The sequence below is a fragment of the Lutra lutra genome, chromosome 5 (genome assembly GCF_902655055.1).
Source record: "Lutra lutra chromosome 5, mLutLut1.2, whole genome shotgun sequence".
Classification (NCBI taxonomy): domain Eukaryota; kingdom Metazoa; phylum Chordata; class Mammalia; order Carnivora; family Mustelidae; genus Lutra; species Lutra lutra.
This window is the reverse complement of record NC_062282.1, coordinates 79,545,602-79,569,047: the sequence shown is the minus strand read 5'-3', so window position 1 is coordinate 79,569,047 and position 23,446 is coordinate 79,545,602. Positions and strand designations below refer to the sequence as shown.

Here is a 23,446-nt window from a genome sequence, read left to right as displayed (position 1 = left end):
GCTAAGCCTGATTACCAGCTCTATGTGAGAGCCCAGTAAACTGAATCACATATGGGCAACTATATATGGCACAGCTCTCGGGGCGAGGAACGCAGGTTAAGAATATTGCAAATTTAGTCCAAGTACCAGCAAGCAGTTGGGAAACGAAGCAAGAACCTTTCTTCTCTCCCCCAAACTTCCTTTCCCTGGTGGAGCTTCCTTGCTAGCTCTTTGGACATAGGGCCATGGATGCTTTTTCTCCAAGACTGAGATTAATTTCTTTGATCCAACTGAGATAAATCTGCACTTGAGCTCAGCCAGAACCTACCTGCTTACCTTCAAAATGCAGGCCTTGTCCCTGAGAGATGGAAACAAAAGCAAGACTGGGATTTGGGGCACCTGGGTGGCTCAGTGGGTTAAGCCTCCACCTTTGGCTCAGTTCATGATCTCAGGATCCTGGGATCGAGCCCCGCATTGGGCTCTCTGCTCAGCGGGGAGCCTGCTTCCCCCTCTCCCTCTGCCTGCCTCTCTGCCTACTTGTGATCTCTCTCTCTCTCTGTAAAATAAATAAATAAATAAAATCTTTAAAAAAAAAAAAAAAAAAAGCCTGGGATTTGACAGCTAGGAAAACTGGGTTTCCTACCACTCCATAGTCCTGGACTTTACATAAACCAGGATGGAAACTCTTTTCAGCCACAGCCAGGACTCTGCAGGAGGCCTCAGGAATGTCATCTGGAGATGCAGAGCTCAGAGATAACTTTATCTTGAAGAATTAAAGAACGTGAATGGCTCTGCGGGTTGGCCGAGCAAGCCCCTCACAGCAGGACTGCTAAGAGTTAATGAGCCGCTTTTACATGTCAGTGAGCTTCTGGGCGTTTGCTGGGAGCCTTGGTTGGTCTGACTCAGCCTTAAACTCCAAGAAGCAATCAGAGAGATCCATCCCTGTGCATCCCCTTCTGATCCAGATTCTGCGGAGCAGAGCGAAATCTGGTTTCTCGAGTCTCTCACAGGCCATTGTGACTGACCTGTTCTAGTTGAAGTATAAGCAAACATCTCCAGGGGCTCATTCAGGAGAAATAATAGCTTCAGGATCTGACAAACAACATTTACTGACCTCCTAATCTTCAGGCCTATAGACCATTGGCGGGCTTTGCCCGTAAAATGCTGGGACTTTCCTGGCCAAAACAAGGAGAGACTCCTCTTTCAAGAAGATGGGAGAGGAAGAGAGACCAAGGCCAGCACCAGCAAATAGTCAATTAAGGGAATGTTTCTTCATTTGGTGCTGCTTCCCTTCCCCCTCCCATGACTTCCCACAAGTCCCTCTTCTCTGGTCCCAGGGGATCTACCTCACTAGCAATGACAAGACTGACAGGCAGTCAAGACTCCGTTAGAGCCCAGGAAGAGGACTTCAGATACACGCCAAGCCGGCAGGGGTCTGGATTCTTAGGCAGAGCCCTTCCCTGACATTCAGATTACAACCCAATGGGATTTAAAAAGGCTTTAATAACATATAAACATAATTACAGTAAATGGCTTTGCCTTTTTCTTTTTTCCCCCAGTATTGGCTGATTTCTCCACCATAGGTAGGAATATATTTTAAAAAATCAGAACAACATACATGTTTTTAAAAATGTGTATAGGTCTGCTATTTAGAAAACTGCCTTCTGGAGGTAACTGCCCACAACATTTAACCCTATAAGCCACTTTAGACACCTCCCCCCCTTAGGCACTGCCCCGCGTCTTTTTGGCAACATCTTTCCACTCCTCTTTTCTGCTAAAGGATCTCTGGCTGGAGTTTGGCCTCAGGGACTGGGAATGAGAGGGCTGGAGGTTTTGCCAATGCAGATACTGGGGAAGGTCCTGAAAATTGTGAAGCAAATGTCAGACTTGTAAACTCACCCCCAACCCCTATTCTGAATGGCTCTAGACTAGCACAGCGTTTTTCTGATTGACCTTGATTCTCCCCAAAAGAACAAAACCAAGTCATTCTGACCAAGGATAGGGTTTTCAGGAAAGATCTTGGAGGGGCATAGGCTAGAGAATGCGGGAGATGGCTGAATTCTCTTCTCTTCCGTTCATCTTGCTTCTGAACTTGAGAGCTTGCCCTGACTCTCACACCTAATAGCACGCAGTCCTGGGCAACTTACATAAATATTTCTGAACTACAGTTTCTTCATCCATAAAATGGAGATGATCACCTTCCTGTCTACACCACAGGATTATAGATGTATTTTATGTTTACTGGGATCTTCCTATGTGTGTGGCACTGGGCTACGCAGATCTACATACAATATAATTTTTGCTCCTCACAAGAACCATATGAAGTAAATATTGTCAATGTCCATGTCTGTTTTGTAGATATGTCTGTTTTATAGATGAAGAGACTAAGGACCAACAGTCTTGCGGTTATGAACATGTAGAGCCTAGGGCTCTGGATGGACTCTAGGCGGTCTCACTGCACCACATTCTGAGCTGTCTATGAAGACCCTTGCAATTACTTTGATCCTATTTGTATTGCCACCATCTGGGAGACAGAGATGCAGGCAGAAACCTCTAAGCTAGAATCAGCAGAAAGAGGTGGAGGCTGGGGGAGGGGCACGAATGCAGGAGTGACAAGCTCAGGAAAATCCCAGCCCATTCTGCAGGTTTCAGCCCTCCCCTTTCCTCCCCATTCATCCCTTTGTTGCCATCCTTGGGATTTTGGTCCTAAGGTTAATAAAGAGCTTCCAGAAAACCCATCATTTTGATTAAAGCCGGGGCAATCTTGCCAGACAGCACTCTGGAGCCTGCCTCCCGCCTACTCTGCTACGTCCATGCAGCCAGCAGAGGCTATTAAATGATTACAGCCATTTCCGGCCCAGCCAGACAGCTCCCCTGGATTGCTCGCTTGTTATCTGGCTGGGGCTGCTGCTGCTGCCTCTGGCTGCCCAGGGGAAAGTCAGAGCACGAATGGTTCTGCTCATTCTGGGTTTGCAGGTGAACATCCAGGCTTTCTGTGTAGGGACACCCCCCTTCTCGCCATTCCTTGACTCCTCTCCCTACCCAAGCCAGCCACTGCAGCTCAAACAGCTCTGAATTTGTTTGTACCCTCCTGGCTTTGAGCAACCATTTCATGTGTCTGTATGTCTCTCGGGTATGTGTGTGCGTCTGTAGCAGAACTTGGCAGACTGTAGAATCATACATGCTCAGCCTGACCAAAAGGCAAAAACCATCCACCACCAAACCTGTGGAAAGACTACGCGGTACAGCGTCCCCAGCTGCATCCCCACCCCCACCTACCATCTGTGGGGCTTGTGGGCTGCTTGAACAAGCTCCGCCTCCTCTTCCTCGCTCAGCCTTGATGAATTGGGCAACGTTAATCTGAGTAATTACAGCCCACAAATCACAGGAGAACCGTGGTCTGCAACCCAAATCCTGTCCAGGATCGGAGAGAGGGGGAAAAATCTCAAGCCACCTGGGCTAGCATTTCCACCATTTCCCCACTGCTTCTTAGATCTTCAAATGATGGTGGAAAGATTTTTCCATGGAAACAAGACAACGTAAAAATATAATGCCTGTCCTCTAAGACATTAGGCTCTATGATCAGAATAGTAAGTTTAAATATGGCTATACCATATAAATCATGTGATGTTTAGCAAATCACTTAATATCTCAGTTTTCATGGGAAAAGGAGATAATATATTTTTATATATTTAAATATATATCTGCATATTTATATGTTTATCTCTATACTTATATATGGAAACCCTTATATATACATCTTATATATATATATATAGCCCTTTTCTATACACACACACACCCACACACATATATAACCCTTTACATATATAGAAAAGGGTTTCCATATTATAGGTAAGGAAACTGAAAGCTTAATTTGCAACAAGGTGATATGCTCTAAATCACACAGGGATTTGGTAATAAAACTGAAAAATTCTTCTCGCATGGATTCCCCAGCTTAGTAATCGATTTGTTACTATTATTTTACTTCTGTGAAGCCTTGGGGATGAGGGAGGAGAGTAGAGCTCATTCACAGACCTAGCATCCTGACCCTTAGAGTAGCTGGGAGGGGGTGGTGTGAGTGTGATGGGAGACGGGAAGATCTGAATCCAGCATCCCCCACCCCCCAGCCCAGGCTGCCACTCCTGGGTATCTCGCCTCCTTTGGGGGTGGGGTTGGGGGTGGGGGTCTGCAGGATCTGGAAGGAGATTTTGTGGCTCTTTGTTGCCTCGGGCCACAGCTGGGCTAATTTTCAGTAATCTTGGAGCGGAAGAGATAAATCCAGTGGCATATTTTTAAAGCCACAGCTCTTGCTTTGTGCCCGAAATAACTCTACCATTTCTAGGTTAAGAGTAGAAAGGCATCATGTGCTGTGAACCTAGATTCAAAAATTGGAATGGCTGGTTTCAAATCTTCTAAGCTCTCCAAAGTCAGCTAGAAAAAAATATATATATTTCTTTCCATGACCCCCTAACCCAGCAGGGCTCAAGCTACAAGGTTTTCTGTACCTTATTCCTGGTTGCTAGAGTCCCCCACAGTCCAGAGGGCAACTTCCCTTTATAGCTTTCTTTTTAAACTGCCCCCAGCCTCAGCAGACTCTTATAACCTAGGGATAGCAGTAGGATTAAAATGGAGGTTTGGGGGACACACACACAGCTTGGAGTTGGAATCCCAGCTTTATCACTTACCTGTTGTGCAACCTTGAGCAAGTCACTTGTCCTAGCAGCCTGCATTCTTTCATATGTAAAATAGAGATAACAATATCCACCTAATGGAACTGTGAGCATTAAGAAGACACAATGCTCATAAATCACGCAGAACAATGCCTGGCGTGCAGAAGCCGGAATAGAGGATAGGTATTATTACAACGTAGCATCCCTCTGAGGAACCTGACTCCCCACGGACCCCGCCCCCCCATTTATTCTTGGATGCGGTACTGCCAGGAACTCTCTTTTCCAGGGGCCCTCTTCCCATCTGGCTCTGCCCCTCCCAGAGATCATTAAAGAACACTAGCTGTGAAGTTTCCCAGCTTCTGGAACGGGTTGCTAGGTAGGGAGCCATTCTCCAGAGCCTTTGGAGGCTGGTAGGGAGGAGGCAGTTTGGACACAGTGGACCGCCCAACAGATGGGGCATCAAAAGCCTCGGGTTCAGATTGCAGCCCTACCATTCCACCTTCCACTCTTTTTTCCACTACACTGACTTGGGTTTTCTTCCCCCATAGGCTGGACACAGCAGCTACCTCCAAGAGGCACTGTTAAGCCATTAAACGTATTTATCATGGACAATAAATGAGACATTGCACTAGGAATAAGGGCAGGGATATGAATAATATTAGGACACTGAGCCCTGCTCTCAAAGAGCTAAAGTGCAGAAAAAGGCAAATGAATAAACACAATGTTGTTTTAAGTGAAAGGGGACTTCACAGCAGAGGCAGTGACCTCAGTCTGTACTTTCTAACCTATTAAGTTCTTCTTTCCAGCTTATCTTTCCCAGCTGGCAAAGTGGCCCCTGATAGGAACTGAAACTGCCCCCTCAAGCACTAACTAAGGCCCTGACTCCAGTAAGACCCTGAATGCTTGACCCCAACACAGTGAGCAGCCTAACCCTTACGACACCCTCCGACCTTGGCCCCACACTGGAGACGGCAACATCTTGGAGATGGTCTTTGAGACACCAATCCGATGTCTTGTCTTCACAGTGCTGGTCTCCCTGAAATAAATTCCTTTCTTGTTTCCTCACCCCTCGTCGTTCTGCCTTTGGATTCTGTCGGCAGCGAGGAACCACACCTGGTCTGTTTGGGATCCCCGGAGCCAGGTGCCCCTGCACCCTTGGGCCCCAGTTGATACATGAATTTTTTTTTTAAGATTTTATTTTTAAGGGGCGCCTGGGTGGCTCAGCGGGTTAAAGCCTCTGCCTTTGGCTCAGGTCATGATCCCAGGGTCCTGGGATTGAGCCCCACATCAGGCTCTCTGCTCAGCAGGGAGCCTGCTTCCCTTCCTCTCTCTGCCTGCCTCTCTGCCTACCTGTGATCTCTGTCTATCAAATAAATAAATAAAATCTTAAAAAAAAAAAAGATTTTATTTTTAAGTAATCTCTACACCCAACATGGGGCGTAGAGTAATGAATGGGGTGTAATCTCTACACCCAAGATCAAGGGTTGCATGCTCCTCCGACTAAGCCAGCCAGGCACCCCCGAATGTTTTTTGCTTATTTAAAAAAATAATAAATAGGTTTTCAAAAAGAAAAATAAGGAATAAACAAGGTAGAGAAACTCTGGCAAAGAGATGGCATTAAACTTTCTAGAGACAGTGTGTGCAGAGCACTGGTCGAGAAATTAAAGAGCCCTGTTTCGGATTTTGTCCCCACCACTTAACTAGGCAGATATGGGATCTTACTTAACCCTAGGTACCTCAACTTCCTAGGCATTAAAATGGGTATAATAATAGACTCATCTCTGGGAGAGGCTATACAGAATAAAGGAGATATTACATGTAAGGTGCTTAAGACAGTGCTTGGCTTAAGTAAACAAACGGCTTAAGTGCTTAATACCAGTAAACTATTACTAATATTATCTGCAAGGAAATGCACAAGGAAGTGCACAAGATAAATGTATAGGAATGTACATTGCATTGTTTAAAAAACAGAGATACCAATAAGAAACTGGATAAATGAATAATAATACAGGCATACGACACAGTATATCCTTATTTTAAAAAAATGAAGTGGGTTTATATGCACTGACTTGAAAAGGTGTTTGTTAAAAAAACAAAGCTGTATATTACTACGCATAACATCTCATTTTGCTTTTTGAAAAGCTGTTTGTTTTTAACAAGCAAAAAAAAAACCATTCAGGAGTGCCAGGCTGGCTTAGTTGAATTATATAATTAAAAATTACTTTGAAAAATATTTGGAAGAGGGAATCCTAGTGTGAACGATGGACTCTGGGTGATCATGCCTGTCATCGTGGGTTCCTCGAATATGCCAAATGGACACTGTGGTCCTGGATAGCAGGAACCGGGAATGCTGTGCACCTGTGGGGACGGGGCCATATGGGAACTCTCTGTCCTCTCCACTTAATTTTCCTGTGAACCTAAAACAGCTCAAAAAAATAAAGTCTGTTGGGGCACCTGGGTGGCTCAGTGGGTTAAGCATCTGTCTTCGGCTCGGGTCATGATCTCTGGGTCCTGGGGTGGAGACATTAGACTCCCTACTCAGCAGGGAGCCTGCTTCTCCCTCTGTCTGCCATTCCCTGTGCTTGTGCTCGCTTGCTCTCTGACACATAAATAAATAAATCTTAATAAATAAATAAATAAATAGTGTTAACTTAAAAAAAATATTTTGAGGATACACACAAAACTGTTAACAGTGGTTGTCTCGCTGAAGGGAAGCGGGATTGAGGGAAACGAATATTTTCATGCAAATGATGCTGTACTGTTTAATATTCATACCAACAATACAATTACATGTTATTTTATTCTACAGCACTTTGAACTTCATGTTTATCAAAAAGCTGGGGGTACACACTAAACTATTGATAGTGGTGACTTCCTGGGAGCGTGACTGGAGATGGGAGGTAAGGTACTAGTCATTTTACTGTAGTTTTGTATGGATTTCATTCATCACAATTTTTGGCCTTATAATTAAATCAGGGAGAGATGAAAAAGATGACTAGCCCAGCCCCTACTTAACCCGCTGCAAATTCAAAAACCGGCTCAAAAATTAGCTGAAACAAAACATCGCTGCCCTAGACAGTCTGGAGCCAGGACCAGCTGCATAACTTGCAGGGCCCATAAAAAATTCCCCTAAGTACTCAAAGATGGCAACAGCGTAATATTAAACCAAAGAGGCCTTTCTAGGCACAAGGCCCCATGAAGCAGCCCTGGCTGGACCCAAGAGCCCCCTGCTGGGTCCCTTCTGCAGCACCACAACTAGACAGGGACCCTTCCTCCATCTTTCCTGCTGCTGGCCCCACCTGAAACTGGGAACCACAGTCCTTTCACCCAACAAAAAAACTGCTTCTGGGTGGGTCTAGTTGGGTTTTCAAACTTTTCCTCTCTCCCCATCCCCCTCACTTGGTTGCAGTCTGCGCTTCTTAAAATTTGGCAGCAATCCCAGGCCCTGTGTTGCTGTGTCACTTCTCAGCCTTGAGCAACCATTTCTAGACAAGCAGTGATCTCCCTGCACAGAGGGTATAAAATGGAGGTGCCATCAGAACACTATAGGAGAAGGAGGACAAGAGAAGGAGTGTCATCTGGGGAAAACCCTCTGCACCACCATTACTCCACACCCCCTTGCACTTCCTATACCATTTCATTTAATTTAGCAAAACCATTTTGAATCCTGTTTTTATTGTGTGCCAGGCATTGTGCTAAGTGCCAGGAATATTAAATTGCATAAATGATAACATTTTTTGAATGTTTACCATGAGCTAAGCATGGCACTGAGCATTCTGCCTGCACTAGCTCATTTAATCCTTACAGCAACAGTCTCTCCCCTTCTACACACTAATAAATTTGAGGCACAATGACTGAGCAGAACAGGGACCTGAGGCATTGTGCAATGCTGTGCTGCCTCCCTTAAGAAGCAAACCAAGGCAAAATTTAAACAAACTTGGCCTCCCTCTCCCCATTTTCACCGACAAGATCAGATCAAGTGCACTAGCATTAGCTCAGAACATTTCCAAGGCCAGTCCATTTTACAAAAATGCTGTAATCACCTCCCTTTTGGTTCCACATTTCTAAAAAGTTTCCAATTCTACTAGAAATGAAAAAGAAATTAAAAAATACAAAATCAATATACAGAAATCTGTTGCATTTCTGTACACTAATAATGAAGTAGCAGAAAGAGAAATAAAGAAAACAGTCCGGTTCCATTTATGATTGCACCAAAAACAAAAACAAAAAACCCCCACAAATCCCTAGGAATAAACTTAACCAAGGAGTTGAAAGACCTGTACTCTGAAAACTTGGAAGACACTGATGAATGAAATTGTAGATGACACAAACAAATGCAAAGATATTTCATGCATATGGAATGGGAGAACAGATATTGTTAAACGTCCATACTACCCAAAGCTATCTACAGATTTAATGCAATCGCTATCAAAATACCAGCAGCATTCTTTTTTTTTTTTTTTAAGATTTTATGTATTTATTTGACAGAGAGAGAACACAAGCAGGGGGAGCAGCAGGCAGAGGGAGAGGGAGAAGCAGACTCCCGGCTGAGCAGGACCCTGAGATCATGACCTGAGCCTAAGGCAGACACTTAACTGAGTCGTCACTCAAGTGCCCTTACCAGCAGCATTCTTCACAGAACTAGAGTAATCCTAAAATTTGTATGGAACCACAAAGGACCCTGAATAGCCAAAGCAATCTTGAAAAAAATAATAATAAAATAAAAATAAAGAACAAAACTGGAGGTACCATAATCCCAGATTTCAAGATACACTACACAAAGACGTAGTAATCAAAACCGTATGGTATTGGCACAACCTTCGCCCCTGTTTGTGATCTCTCAGTCTCTCTCTCTCAAACAAATAAATAAAATCTTAAAAAAAAAATTACAACCATTTAAACAGTTAGTATCCTAAATGCAGGGCTGCAACCCTGAGGGAGAGAAGACAAAAGAAGCTCATTTTTATCTTGAAATCCCTCAATTTAGAGAGAGCTCACTCTTACAAAAGAAATTTCCCCAAAGCAAATATTTAGAATCAATTTATACTTGGTCCAACAGAAGGAAACAGACGTGGCACTGACGACTGATTAAACGCAGGGAGAACGACCGGATTAACTTCTTGGTGATGCAATCCCCTGTAGAGGGGATGCTGGCCTCTAGGGAGGCTCTGTCATGGGTCTCAGGCCTAATCACTGTCAGAGGCACGGGGAGGGATCTGGTCCCCAGGCAGAGCTGCTGAGGGGGCTGAGAGGCTCTAGGCTTTGGAGGTGCCTGGTCTGCTCCAATCTCAAGGAGGCAGCTAGTATGAGAATAGGTCTGTAATACAAAATGCTCCTAAAAAACACACAAACAAATCCTGTTGTCCTGTGTATCCACAGGCTTGTCCTGTCACCATCCTAACCTCTGTCCCTGACGCAGGACGTCACACTCAGGAAAAGCAGATGAATGCCAGCTGAAGTATCTCCCCCCCCCAACTGCCCACAACTCCCAATGCACACGTGCACACCAATCAGGCTCCCCACTTTCTTCTTCAGGGAAGTACTGAAGACCTGCTTTCATCTGCTTTCACCTAGACACAGGTGCTAGATGCATACACAGGGCAGGCAACATGCACTGTTCCTTATCTCCTGGCATCACCCTGGGGACAGTGACTTTCCCACTAGCTATCGTGCCCTTTAATTGACTCCTTCCAGATCAGGCTGTGGGTGATCCAAAGAGTTCCTGTCTTCTCCTGACTGCTCTAACTCTTGGAAAAATACTTAGGCCTGGGACAGAACAGTATCTCTTAGCCGCTAACATAACAATGTGCCATCTTCCTCCTCTCTCCCCATTTTCACCTCTGCCCATAGAGAAACACCCAGCAACCAATACTTCCTTCCATGGGGAATGGCCTAGGAAATGGGTTCTCACCTTTAGCTCCATTTCCATACTTATTCTTCCCAGGAAGGAAAAGTTGTATGTCCAGTTGGGGAGATTACCATAAGTCATATTTCAAATGGATCATGCTTTTTGGTTGGGGAAAGTGAGCACTAACAGTCACTGTTTTTTCATGGTATACCTCTCCTCTGACTCTTTGTCACTCTCTGCTCCAGCTCCGTTTGGTAATCAAACCAGAATGGTTCCTCCTCCTCACCAAGAGAGTGGTCTGCCATTCTTGATTTTCCTCCATTGTGTTTGGGAGGTGGAGGCTCTACTATATTCCCCACACCATCTTTACCAATAATAAATCTGATTCTGAATTTTGATTCCTCAGTTGGCTCCTTGAATCTATTCTTAATTAATTCTTAGAGGGAAAGGGAGGTGATTAATTAGTCTCCACCAAAGTTCAGACAATTAATAATAGCCTCCAAAGCTGTGTAAAGTCTAGTCCTCACGGACTCTCATCACACCTCTTCATGGTCCTGATATGCACTTTATTTTACCTTTATCTCTACTGAAGTTTACAACACACAGATGCACAGAGCCACAGCTGCCTGAACATGAAAGACCCTGAGCTAATGGTCCCCCTCAAAATGCTGAAATCCTAATTCCTGAAACCTGTGAATGTGATGTTATATGGCAAAAGGGAATTTGCAGATGTGATTAAACTCAGGATGTTAAAACAGATTATCCTGGATTATACAAGTAGGCCCAATGTAATCACAAGGGTCCTTCTAAGGGAAAGAGGGAGGCAGGAAAGTCAGAGTCAGAGAGAGATCTGCAGATACTATCCTGTTGGCCTGGAAGATAAAGGATCCAGGAGCCCAGAAATGCAGGCAACCTCTAGAAGCTGGAAAAAGCAAGGAAAGAGCCTCTCCCCTACAGCATCCAGAAGGAATGGAGCCCTGCTGATATCTTGATTTAAATGCAGGGAAATCTATTTTAGATTTTTGATTTCCAGAACTATGAGATAATAAAGTTGTATTGGTGTAAGCCACCTAATGTGTGGTAATATGGTACAGCAGTCCTGGGAAACTAACACAGATTTTGGTACCTATAAGTGGAGTCTTGCTATTAGAAATAACTAAAATAACTAAAAATGTTGATATGGTTTTGGAATTGAGCAATGGTTGGAGATTGGAAGAATTCTGAGAAGCATGAGATAAAGTGCCTAGCATACTTTGAACAGACTCTTAGTAGAAAAGTAGTTACTAAGACACTGCTAGAGAGAAGTCAGGAAGAACTGAGAAATGTTAGAGAAAACATATCATCATCTTAGGGAATACCTAAATGGTCACGAACAAACTGGTAGTAGAAATATGGACAATTAAAGAGGCTGTCAGTGACAGCTCTAATGCAAATGAGAAACAGGTTATTAGAAACTGAAGGAAAGTGGATACTTGTTATATAGCAACAGGAATCCACCTTGATTTAAGCCAAGTAAAACTTCTCACCTCCAGAACTGTACAACAGTGAATCTGCATTGCTTTAAGCCATGAAGTTTGTGATAACTTGTTATAATAGTAATGAGAAGGGGCGCCTGGGTGGCTCAATCGGTTAAGTGTCTGCCTTCAGCTCAGGTCATGATCCCAGAGTCTTGGGATCAAGCCCCACATTATGCTTCCTGCTCAGCAGACAGCCTGCTCCTCCTCTCCCTCTCCCCCTGCCCCCCACCTTCAATCCCCACTCCCCACTTCCTACCCCCCTGCTCATGCTCTCTCTCTCATTCTCCATCTCAGATAAATAAATAAAATCTTAAAAAAAAAAAAACAGTAATGAGAAACTAATACAGAACTCACAGTCAGCCTGGAACTCGGACAATGAATAGTGTTGTCCAAGTTACCAAACTATTCCCTTCACTTGGCATGTGGGACAAAGTATCAGTAATGTGTTAGTTAAGTGCACAGGGTTCACTAGCAGGCAGACATAGGGGATATCTGCAGATATGGGCAGATATGGGTGAACAAATATGAAACACCACTATGTGCTAGACACCTTGCTCGATACTGGGACTGTAACAGTGAGCAAAAAACACTAAATGTGTAAATGTATGGAAATCACTTAATTTCTATGAGTCTCAATTTCCTTATCTAAAACATGGGAATGACAATGTGTTTCTCTCTTGTTTAAGTATCCAATGCATATAAAGTGTTTGTCACAGTTTCAACAAATAATAATTCATTAAGTCTTCTTCTCTCTTGTTCTAAAAGATTATTTTATAACAACAGGGGGCAACAACACAGGATTTAAAGATTCTGAAACTTCAACAACAAAGACCCCCTCATCAACATACATACTTCCTTGTTAATAGGTTATCTGTATCCCATGGTTCATCATTAAACACAGATCCAATCTCACAGGCTCAAAGGTGTCCACCTCAGGGCTGTCTACATACCTGGTGATACTCTTTTCCCCCCAAAACTCTCTGACATGTAGTTTGGTATGCATCATGTAAAGTAAATCATTAATTCACACAGGCTGAGGCTTTGAGCCTTGCTACAGACTTTTGGTTGACCCTAGATGATTATGGGAAAAGAGATGTGACACATGTGTTTTGAGTAAGACAGTATCTATAGTGCAGAGTCAAAAAACATAAAAGAGAAGACTTGGGAAATGTCACCTCACTACTCAGGTTGGCCCATGGTGCTAGCTAGAGCAACAGCTCTGGGCACAGGATTGGCCCAATGTTGGAAGTAAGCATTCTTGGACCATCAACAACAAACATGTTTATTCAGACTTCCTACATTTTTTAAGTTTGTTTGGTTGTTTTTTACATTCACTGGCAGCTGTAATCCAGAGGCCAGGTACACTGTTGGGATTCGACACTTAAGAGCTTCTCTAGTAACTCTAGTAACAATAAGCTTCTCATCATCCCTGTTTTCTTGTAGATACAAATTTGTTTCCTAAAAGTTATCTTTTTATACCCTAATCTTCTAGAGTTACACCTGTGAGTCTAACTTCTTCTTCTTTTTTCTTTTTTAAAGGCTCGATCTATTTATTTGACAGAAAGAGAGCAGAAGAGTACAAGCATGAGCGGCAGAAGGAGAGGGGGAGGCAGGCTCCCTGCTGAGCAGGGAGCCCAATGCAGGGCTTGATCACAGGATCCTGGGACCCTGACCCGAGCTGAAGGCAGATGCTTAACCAACTGAGCAACCCAGACACCCCAAGTCTGACTTCTATAAAGCTCTCAATTTTGTGTTTCCATCCTGGTACAAACATCATTTAAAAAAAATTTTTTTTTGAGATTTTATTTATTTGAGAGATAGAAAGCGAGAGACCGAGACGGAGAGAGAGAGAGAGAAAGCATGAGCAGGGTGAGGGGCAGAAGCACGCTCTCCAATGAATAGGGATCCCGACGTGGGGCTTGAACCCAGGATTCCAGGATCATGACCTGAGCCAAAGGCAGCACTCAACCGACTAAGCCACCTTGGTGCCCACAAGCATCCTTTTTAAAAATTTATTAAGTTTTGGGGCACCTGGGTAGCTCAGTGGGTTAAGCCTCTGCCTTTAGCTCAGGCTGCCTTCAGTCTCAGGGTTCTGGGATCAAGCCCCACCCTGGGTGGCTCAGTGGGTTAAGCCTCTGCTTCAGCTTAGGCCCTGGTCTCAGGGTCCTAGGATCAAGCCCCAAATTGGGCTCTCTGCTCAATGGGAAGCCTGCTTCCCCACTCTCTCTCTGTCTGCCTCTCTGCCTTCTCGTGATCTCTATCTCTGTTGGGTGAATAAATAAAATCTTTAAAAATTTTTTTATTAAGTTTTTATTTTAATTCCAGTGTAGTTAACATACAGTGTTATATTAGTTTCAGGTGTACTTTTTCACTTTTTTTTTTTAAGATTTTATTTATTTATTTGACAGACAGAAATCACAAGTAGGCAGAGAGGCAGGCAGAGAGAGACGGGGAAACAGGCTCCCTGCCGAGCAGAGAGCCCGATGCAGGGCTTGGTCCCAGGACCCTGAGATCATGACCTGAGCCGAAGGTAGAGGCTTAACCCACTGAGCCATCCAGGTGCCCCACTTTATTTCTTTTGGTACTGCCATCCTCAGGACTGCCTTCTCCCATCCTTCACCTGCCCACTGCCTTGGAGATAAACCATTCCAGGCAGGACCACTGCTGAGGAAACCTTTGGTCTCATTGAGATTAGAGTGGAATGCCATTGATTTCTGCTCCCTCTCCTTTTTCTTTTTTTTTTTTAATTTTTAAAAATTTACTTATTTAATTTAGTTGCTTATTTAGTTACTCTTTGTCTTACGACAGAGAGAGCACAAGCTGGTGGAGCAGCAGGCAGAGGCAGAGGGAGAAGCAGGCTCCCTGCTGAGCAAGGAGCCCAACCTGGGGCTTGATCCCAGGACCCTGGGATCATGACCCAAGCAAAGGCAGTTGCCTAACCAACTGAGCCACCCAGGCGCCCCTCCTTTTTCTTTTTTAAAAAGATTTTATTTATTTGTTTGAGAGAGAGTGAGCAAGAGAGCAGCATGAGCAGGGGCAGAGGGGGAGGAAGAAGCAGACAGCCCTCTGAGCACGGAGTCCAAGGTGGGGCTCCATCCCAGGACTCCGGGATTATAACCTGAGTCAAAGGCAGATGCTTAAGCGAATGAGCCACCAAGGTGCCTCCCCCTCTCCTTTTCTGACTGTGGGTAGCAAGCTCTACATGTGGAGGCAGAAGAGGCATCTCTCCAGTCCACATGCTCAAGTCCAGGTCTCCTAGCAATGAATTCTCTTATGGCCCTTCCCTAAGGGCCCCTAGGCTCTAACCAGTGCTTGACCTGAATATGTTTCTCCAAATTAGGCAATGACCTTTTCAACTCAAAGTTGACTGCCTCTGTGGAAATGAACATTTCAAGTTCTTTTGGAATCTGGGCTGAGTTTCTCTGAAAATATTTGTCATTAAAGAGCCTTGCTATTGCTGGGGATAGGCTTTCATTTCTATTTTACTAGAATCAGTGAGGCTTTAGGCAATGCTTGCTAGGGCTGCAAAGCTTAAATTAATTACAAGCTATTACCTCTCCTCTGCCCTCAAACCAGGTTATAGGTAGGTCCTTTTTGTCTAAGCATCTCTCAGAGAGGAGCCCTAAGCCCACCAGTTCTAAACAATCCAAGCCAGCTTTCCTCCAGAATGAAGTATAGACTCATGACCACTTTGCCACAGAGCTCTCAGGCTACACAGGGAGCCTGTCATCTTTGAGCCAAGTCAGGTGGCAGACTTGGTGATCACTGCCCTCCCTTGGTCCTTTGAGACATCAGAATCTTCCCAGTAGAAACCCGAATTTCCCTTTTGATAAGGGGTTTAAAAATTTAGCTACCAACTATGGTGTACATACACAACTAGGAGAGAAGGTAATTGGGAAACTCTACTGTTCCATGCAACACTCTTCAAAAAAGAAGGATAAAAGTGTATTATTTTCCAAAGACATGATTCAAAAGTTGTTTCTCATGATGAAGTTTTCAGGGGCCAGTCTGTATGCTCCAGCGACACATTAAATGGATCAATGATAACCTAAGGAACTATAATGAGTATCCATTTCCTGACCCTGCCTTAGCTGCTTCTCTGCCTCTGGAGGATCTGAAGGAACGTGGAGCTCAAGGAACAGTTCTTGCTACTCTTCTTTCCTCACTATATCCTCTAAAATGTGTGCCCAAAAGCATAAGCTGGAGTGAAGATGGGACTGGATTTTCAGGAGGCATATAAACTCTGTTGGTGGGTCACTTTTAAGGAAGAAATTTATTTATTTTGTATCATGGTCCCAACCCTCACTGTATTCTGCCCTGAGCTAATCAATCCTGGAAAAAATGGTGTAGGAAAAAACGAGGGAGGTGGAGGAAACACAGGGTTGAGGGAAAGAACTATCTCAGAATCCACTTATTAAACAGAAATGTTGAAGGGCACCTGGGTGGCTCAGTCGGTTAAGTGTCTGCCTTTGGCTCAGGTCATGATCTCAGGGTCCTGGGATGGAGCCTTGCGTTGGGCTCTTTGCTCAGCAGGGAGTCTGCTTCTCCCCCTCCCTCTGTGCTCGTGCTCTCTCTCGCAAATAAAGAAATAAAATCTTAAAAAAAAAAAAACAAACAAACCAGTAAACAGAAATGTTCAATTGTGAGAAAACCAGGAAGTTTTCATGCTAGTTTTTCATTTACATGATCATTAAAAATAGAAGGTACAGGGTGTTCTTCTAAAGGAGGAGGCAAAGGTGAATGAATAAAGCAAGTAAAGACTTAAGTTTCATGGATTCTAATTCCCCATTCCCACACTGTCTTGCTCCTTCCCTCCAGGCCAGGTCAGAACACAAAACACGAGCTACAGAGAGAACTACAGCAGAAGTGATGAGCCCCGAACCCCCAAAAAGTAAAAGTGCACCTTCCAAGGACTCACATTCCTCAGCTAGAGACCTCTCAGCCTGGCCCGAGCCTCCGGTAGCAGTGGAGGATGTGGATGAGGGAGCCTCCTCACACATACAGATTGCTGATCTCATTTTGTTTCCTAATAAGGATCTGTACACACCTCCCAGGACTGTGATTGCCATGACAACAGCAGAAGTTGAGGGTGAGCAGGTTAGTGGAACAGCTTTCTAAAGCCTCAAACAAGGCCTAAGGCTGCACTCACTCATGAAGTGGGAAAATTCATGTTGGCAGCGTTCCTGAACGGATTTCAAAAAAACTCAAGGATCATGGCTTCTTTTGGGAGAAGAGTCAGAGACGGATTCTACATGAAGCCCCTTCATGGAAAGGTGATTTTGCCAGAGAGGTAGGAAACCCTAAGACAAATAAAAGCACGAATCTTGCTCCGCCCCCCTCCTCCCCCCGCATAAAATTAGGGCACATAAACTGTGTCCATCATCCACAGAGTAAAAACATCTGGCAAACCAGGGCAAAAATAACCCCCCAGGGATAAGAAAAAACAAAAACGAAAACAGGTACATTATGAAAAATCTTCAGAATAGAGCCTTCCCACAGAGACAACTCAGAACAACTCAGACCTAAATTCTCAATGTGAAAGATAGACTCATACCTTGGAAAATCACAAAACGTGCTACCATCTACCAAATGTTATTCTCCAGGTTTTGGAGCATGCATGTATTATCTCATTTAATTCTTGTTACAACCTTATTAGGTGGGCGCCACTATTATCTCCATCTTACAGGGGAACTAGGAATCAGAAACGTTAAATAAGGGACTTAGAACTGCACAGCAGCCGAGCTAGAATTCAAAGAAGTGTTACGCTGACCTGGAGCCTGAACTCTTAGTGATTCTCTCTCTGATGTAGGGAAAGGGCTCCTGCTTCCTGCAAGAATCATGAGTAGATGCCTTCCTCGCACGGTTTCTGAGCCTCCAAAGATACCACACAACCTCAGGAATATTTACTCTCAATTCTACACCAGTTCTTAAACTTTGGGGTACACTGGGAGAACATGGAGGGTTTTTTAAAACACAGACTTCTAGGCCCCACTCTGAGAATTTCTGACTCAGAAGGAATTAGTGCAGCTGCTCCAAGTACTGTACTTTGAGAACCACTGTCCGGTCACTCTAAACTAAGGTCCCCTAGGCCTCCCTGCCTTAGCCATCCGGCCTGCCTAATTAACCTTCCACTGCCCAGTCCCGATCCCCTGGGGTCTTCCTTGACAAGCCATAGTGTTATCTTTGGCAATGCAGTGTGTTTTTGGAAGTCCCTGAGCGCTTTTGAAAATAGGATCTCCCACTCCAAAAATAATCTGTTGCCTGAGGTAATGAAAAGTAGAAAAGGGGGCCCGGAAGAAGCACTAGGGGATAGCAAAGCAGCCTGGTGAGCTGAAGCCAGACAGGCTTTCTCAAAGGCAGGGGCAGTCTTTTTATAACCTCTCGGGTTTCCCTCTAGGAACTGATCACAAGAGGGCACCCATTAAAACCTCTTCAGAACATTCACATTGAGAAAGTGAGAGTTGTAAATGGGAATGACTGGCCCTTTAACGCTCCCCCGCCCCATCCCTCCCTTTGAAGAAGCTGTAACTGGATGCTCTCCCTCCTCAGCCCATTTTCTTTCCTCTGCTCAGTCTCACGGGAAGCTGCTAAAGAAGAAGCCCTTGTCCTGGTCTGCTCACACAGAGGTGAGGCTGGAGAAGGGGGCCAGGAATCAGGATTAACCAATTTGATGCCTGACTTGTTTATCCTGCAAGAGACATCACCTGGTGATGTCCCCATGGATCCTTTCGGAGCGTGACATCTTTTTTTTTTTTTAATCATTTTTTAAAATTTATTTTCAGCATAACAGTATTCATTGTTTTTGTGCCACACCCAGTGCTCCATGCAATCCATGCCCTCTCTAATACCCACCGTGACATCTTATCCTAGGTTTTTGTGGACTGTGAAGATAAATGAATGGTTCAGCGACAAAGCAAAAGAATGCATCAATGGAGGAGAAACTACCACAAGGAAGACATGTGAATGAGTATTGGGGCACAGACGGCCTCCTTCTCTTCACGGCCGCAGTCTGCAGCTCTTTTAGGTGTGAAAAGGTAGTGGTTCATGAGGGGGTCTCAGACACAAGTGTAAGGAGACCCAGGCAACAAGTGGAAACCTTCTGGAAGCAAATGCACCTTCATCATGAGGCACTAAGGGCAACAGAATCAATGAAAGGCAGGCTCTTCTTGGGACCGGAAATAAACAAGTTTTTGAAGCATCTTCCTTTTCTCTGGGGAGAGCTAATGAAGCCTCCTCATTCCATCTCCAGAAGGGCAGCTGGGGTAGGGGTGCAGGGAGAGTGCCTGGACTGTACAGATGTCAGGATGATCCAGACAACCTTAGAGGGTGTGTCTCTGGGTCCAGAAATGAGAATTACTGAATTCTGGCCACCAGGTCATCAGCCTAGGCCATGTCATGGAACATGCAAAACCATTCCAGAAAAAAAAAAAAAAAAAGATAAAATTAGGCATTTATTAACACCGTTTGTCAAGCACTATATTCAGTTCTTTCTTCTTTAGTAATCATCGCAATTCATTAAGATAGGGGTTATCATTATACCCAGTTTACAGATGGAGTAATAGGAAAACATGAATTTAAGCAATTTGCTTATGCTCACCCAGCAAGGAAGTCTGGAATTGCAATTTGATTCAGATCTGATTCCAAATCATGATCTTAATCCTTATGCCATATTCCTTACTGACTCAGCAGAACATACTTTTGAGTCCTAAAACCTAAAAATGTTGAAAGGACAGTGCAGAAAGCAGAGGGGCATCCCTTTAACTTCAAGTCACTGGTGAGGAGGTGTATGGAAAAGTATGGTGAGGTCACCCGTGGACTACGTGGAAGACGGAAGCTGTGTCCAGCTCAGTCCATGAGGACGGTGACTTGTGCGTCAGGAGCCAGGCACAGTCCTGGACAGAAGGGATTAGCCAATAGTGAAGGGGAGCAATGGCAACTCCTTCCTTATCTTCTGTCAGCAAAAGGGGTTCCTAACATTCTTTCAGATCTGAAGTAAAGAGACCTGGGCCAGATGCAAAGGAAAAAACTGGTGGACGGTTCCTACTGCACATTTGCCTAGGAACGTGTAGCCACCAGCATCATCAATGAAAGGGAGAATGTATTCCGACTTAGTTCCTGGCTCACCAGAGTGACCTACAAAGCCCTGTGAGAACAGGAAAAGCCCTAAAATGAAGGCAGGTGAGCAGGGCGTGGGTGTAGCTGCTTTCAGAACAGATCTTAACATTCTAGGTGCCTCCCATGCTGCAGTACTGGACAGCCCAACAGCCCTTCCTCCGCCATCACTTCTTCACTCCATCCCTGGCACTGGGGTTGCAGATTTGTCAATGAACTATTTTATGTTCCTCTCCTTGCCATCTGGCAATATTACTCTCTAATGAATTGCTTTAACTTGTGCATTTTCTGTTGTGGTTTTTTTTTTTTTTTTTTTTACAAATGTGACTTTTAGTTGAATCATGCCACATTCATAAATAGCAAATGCTGGCTGATTAGAATCGACGAAAGCCCTTAGAGTTGCCAGCAAAAATGGGCCCTTAGCTGCACATGTTATTCGGATAGCCTAATCATTGAAAGGCACCTGATTATTTTTGGAAAGAATGTTTCACACGCACACTTGTGTCATCTGTAATGTGTCTGTGTATATATTTGAATTTGGATGGGTTCCAGCAGGCCAGCCATGCTAGGAATATAAGTGCTACACACACTTGGATTTGGAGCTAGACACACTTGGGTGTGAATCCTACTCTGCCACTAACAAACTACATGAACCTGGGTATGTTTCTTATCCTCTCTGTGTCTCCAGTTTCTCATACGTAAAACAGTCATAATAAATCCCTTGCAAGGCTGTCATGGGGGATAAATGAGATCACATGTTTAATGTGCTCGGCATAATGTCTGGGTAGATTATGGCTCAATAATCAGAAACTATTATCATCATCATGATGTTCTATTAATAGAGGATTATGATAGACACCATTTGAAGTCTCTGAAATCCTTCCTTTCTGAAAACTGTCACAGGGATGGGCCTATAAAGCCATATTTTTATTGTATGACATTGTATGATTAGACGAGAATAAGGAAACTAAGGAATTATGAGCTTAAGGAATTTTCCTATGCTCTCCCAGCCACTAGGTTCTTGATCCAATCTAGCAGATTCTATTTCCTGAAAATATGGATTAGAATCAGCCCTCACTGGTCCTCTAAACTAAGAAACTGTGAGACAGTCACGTGTGCAAACATACATGTCAAGGCAGTAAAAGTCTGTCTGCAGAATGAAGCAGGTCTGACTTTGACCTGGAGTCAAAGAGAGTAGTGCCTTGGTTTTTATACTTTCCACTTCCATGAGAAACACCACTGCATGTATCTGTCTGTAGATCTATGTGTCTCCCTTTTGCTTACCATTCTGAACAGGTTTGCAACATCTTCAACCAAAAGATCTTTGCTAACAGTGTCACCTCTGCGCATGAGGCCACAGATCTTCTCTGTGTGGCTCAGATAGCCTAAGCACATGAAAGACTCCGGGTTACTTTACAGTAGAACTTTATATACACGTGCACTCTTCTCTGTTTTTAATTCTTGAAGGACATTAAGTAGAAAATCAAAATAATCATGCAAGAGTATAAGGAAGTCATACATGTATGGAAAAGAAGAAAGACTAAAAAGAAAACCATTAGCATTCCTGATCTTAAAAAAACAAACAAACAAGTCATCTAATTGCCTTCTAGAACCCAGCAAGAAGAGAGACTTTGGGTCTTTACCTGGTGTTGCACTGGATACTGTTGGCCACTGCTGATCAGGCCCTCCTGGACCAGCCCGTAGAATGCCAGCCTCCTCCAGGTGCACAGAGCTGAGTAAACACATAGACCCAAATAACAGTTAGACCATAAGCGACTTTCCAGATCTTCTTCCACCTTGAGAAAGCGCATGGCTCTCTGAAGGCAGGGCTACGGCTAACACACTGTACTCATACTTGAAGCAATGACTGCTGAGCAGTTACCTTACATAAACTGCAAAAGCATCGTTGACTTCCTGCTTGTTATACTATTCGGGCAATAAACATGTTTTATCTTTGTGGCAATTCTGGTTGTCATTAATGCCACATGGTGTTCAGTAAATCTAATAGGAAGCCCATCAGAGGGCTAATGCCATTTGAACACCTTATTGCTGAACCGGATGAGGAGAACTTGTTCTCAGAAGCCCCAGGCCTCTTTTGCTGATTCTCTTGTTTCTGGGTCCTCTATAGCAAAGACGAAAATACATGAAAATTATTTGTTGACTGTAGCATTATTCCAAATTAGTTACCCAATTACTTCTTAACGTATTTCATGTTTTACTCTTTCTGTATTTTTTACTTATAGACCACACACCCTATATTTCCTGGGACTTGAGGAAGCCTATCACCACCACTCATGGATCCCAATCCAGAAAAGATTAATTCAGCATGAAATATTGCAGGGAGTGAGGCATGAACTGGGACTTCCTTGGAGGCAAGCAGAGATAGAACATAAACCCTTCAGGAATGGGGCAAACATCGTATTCATTTATATATGTTCAATGCTCACACATGGGAGACCCTCATATACTTGTGGGATGGATGAAGGAAGGAAGGAACAAATGGGACCGGAAGAGTAAACATCATCCCAAAGAATCCTCACCAGAATTAGAGGATTCTTTTCTTTTTTTTTTTTTAAGATTTTATTTATTTTTTTGACAGAGACCACAGATTTTATTTATTTATTTGACAGAGACAACAAGTAGGCAGAGAGGCAGGCAGAGAGAGAGAAGGAAGCAGGCTCCCTGCTGAGCAGAGAGCCTGATTCGGGGCTCCATCCCAGGACCCTGGGATCAGGACCTGAGCCGAAGGCAGAGGCTTTAACCCACTGAGTCACCCAGGAGCCCCTAGAGGATTCTTTTCAAAAAGACATTGGTTCATCTTGCAAATTAAGTTACTCAAAATTTACACTACTATTTGAAGGGTTATGTGAAGCGGTGAAGCAGATGAACTATTGTGGGGGAAGCTCATCTATCAATTGAATATTCTTTCACTCTTGACTCTGAATAATATATCTAATCCAAATATACTCATTAAGCTCTGCCCTACTGCAATTCTTCCTTTCATCTACATTCTAGAATCTTTCCCCCCTCAAATATTAATATCCTTCATGTGTTCCCAGATTCTTCCAGCAAATTCTATGGGTTCAGTCAGATTCATTCTGGAGATGTAACTTCCCTGGAACCAGCTCAAGTCAAAGCTGAATTTTCAAAAAAACAGTTGCATGAGGTCTGAGGCCAGAATGGCCAAGAAGCCAAGCACATGTGTAAAAAGAGAAGAGTATTCTTTGAGTTTACAACTCTAATATATGTTCAGTGTACTGTACTATGAGGAATACTGTACTATGTACTAAGTTACATTTAACTGCACTTTTTAGTTC

General features: G+C 43.9%; 1 protein-coding gene across 3 annotated transcripts in view; it reads right to left on the bottom strand.

Moving 5' to 3' along the window:
* LOC125099906 (protocadherin alpha-C2) overlaps window positions 1-23,446 on the bottom strand; it is a 111,902-nt gene that overhangs the window by 7,623 nt on the left and 80,833 nt on the right. For all 3 annotated transcript variants that reach the window (XM_047729528.1, XM_047729527.1, XM_047729526.1), the window contains exon 3: window positions 21,773-21,861. In XM_047729528.1, the coding sequence (XP_047585484.1) occupies window positions 21,773-21,861 (89 nt within the window). The remainder of the gene's footprint in view (window positions 1-21,772; window positions 21,862-23,446) is intronic.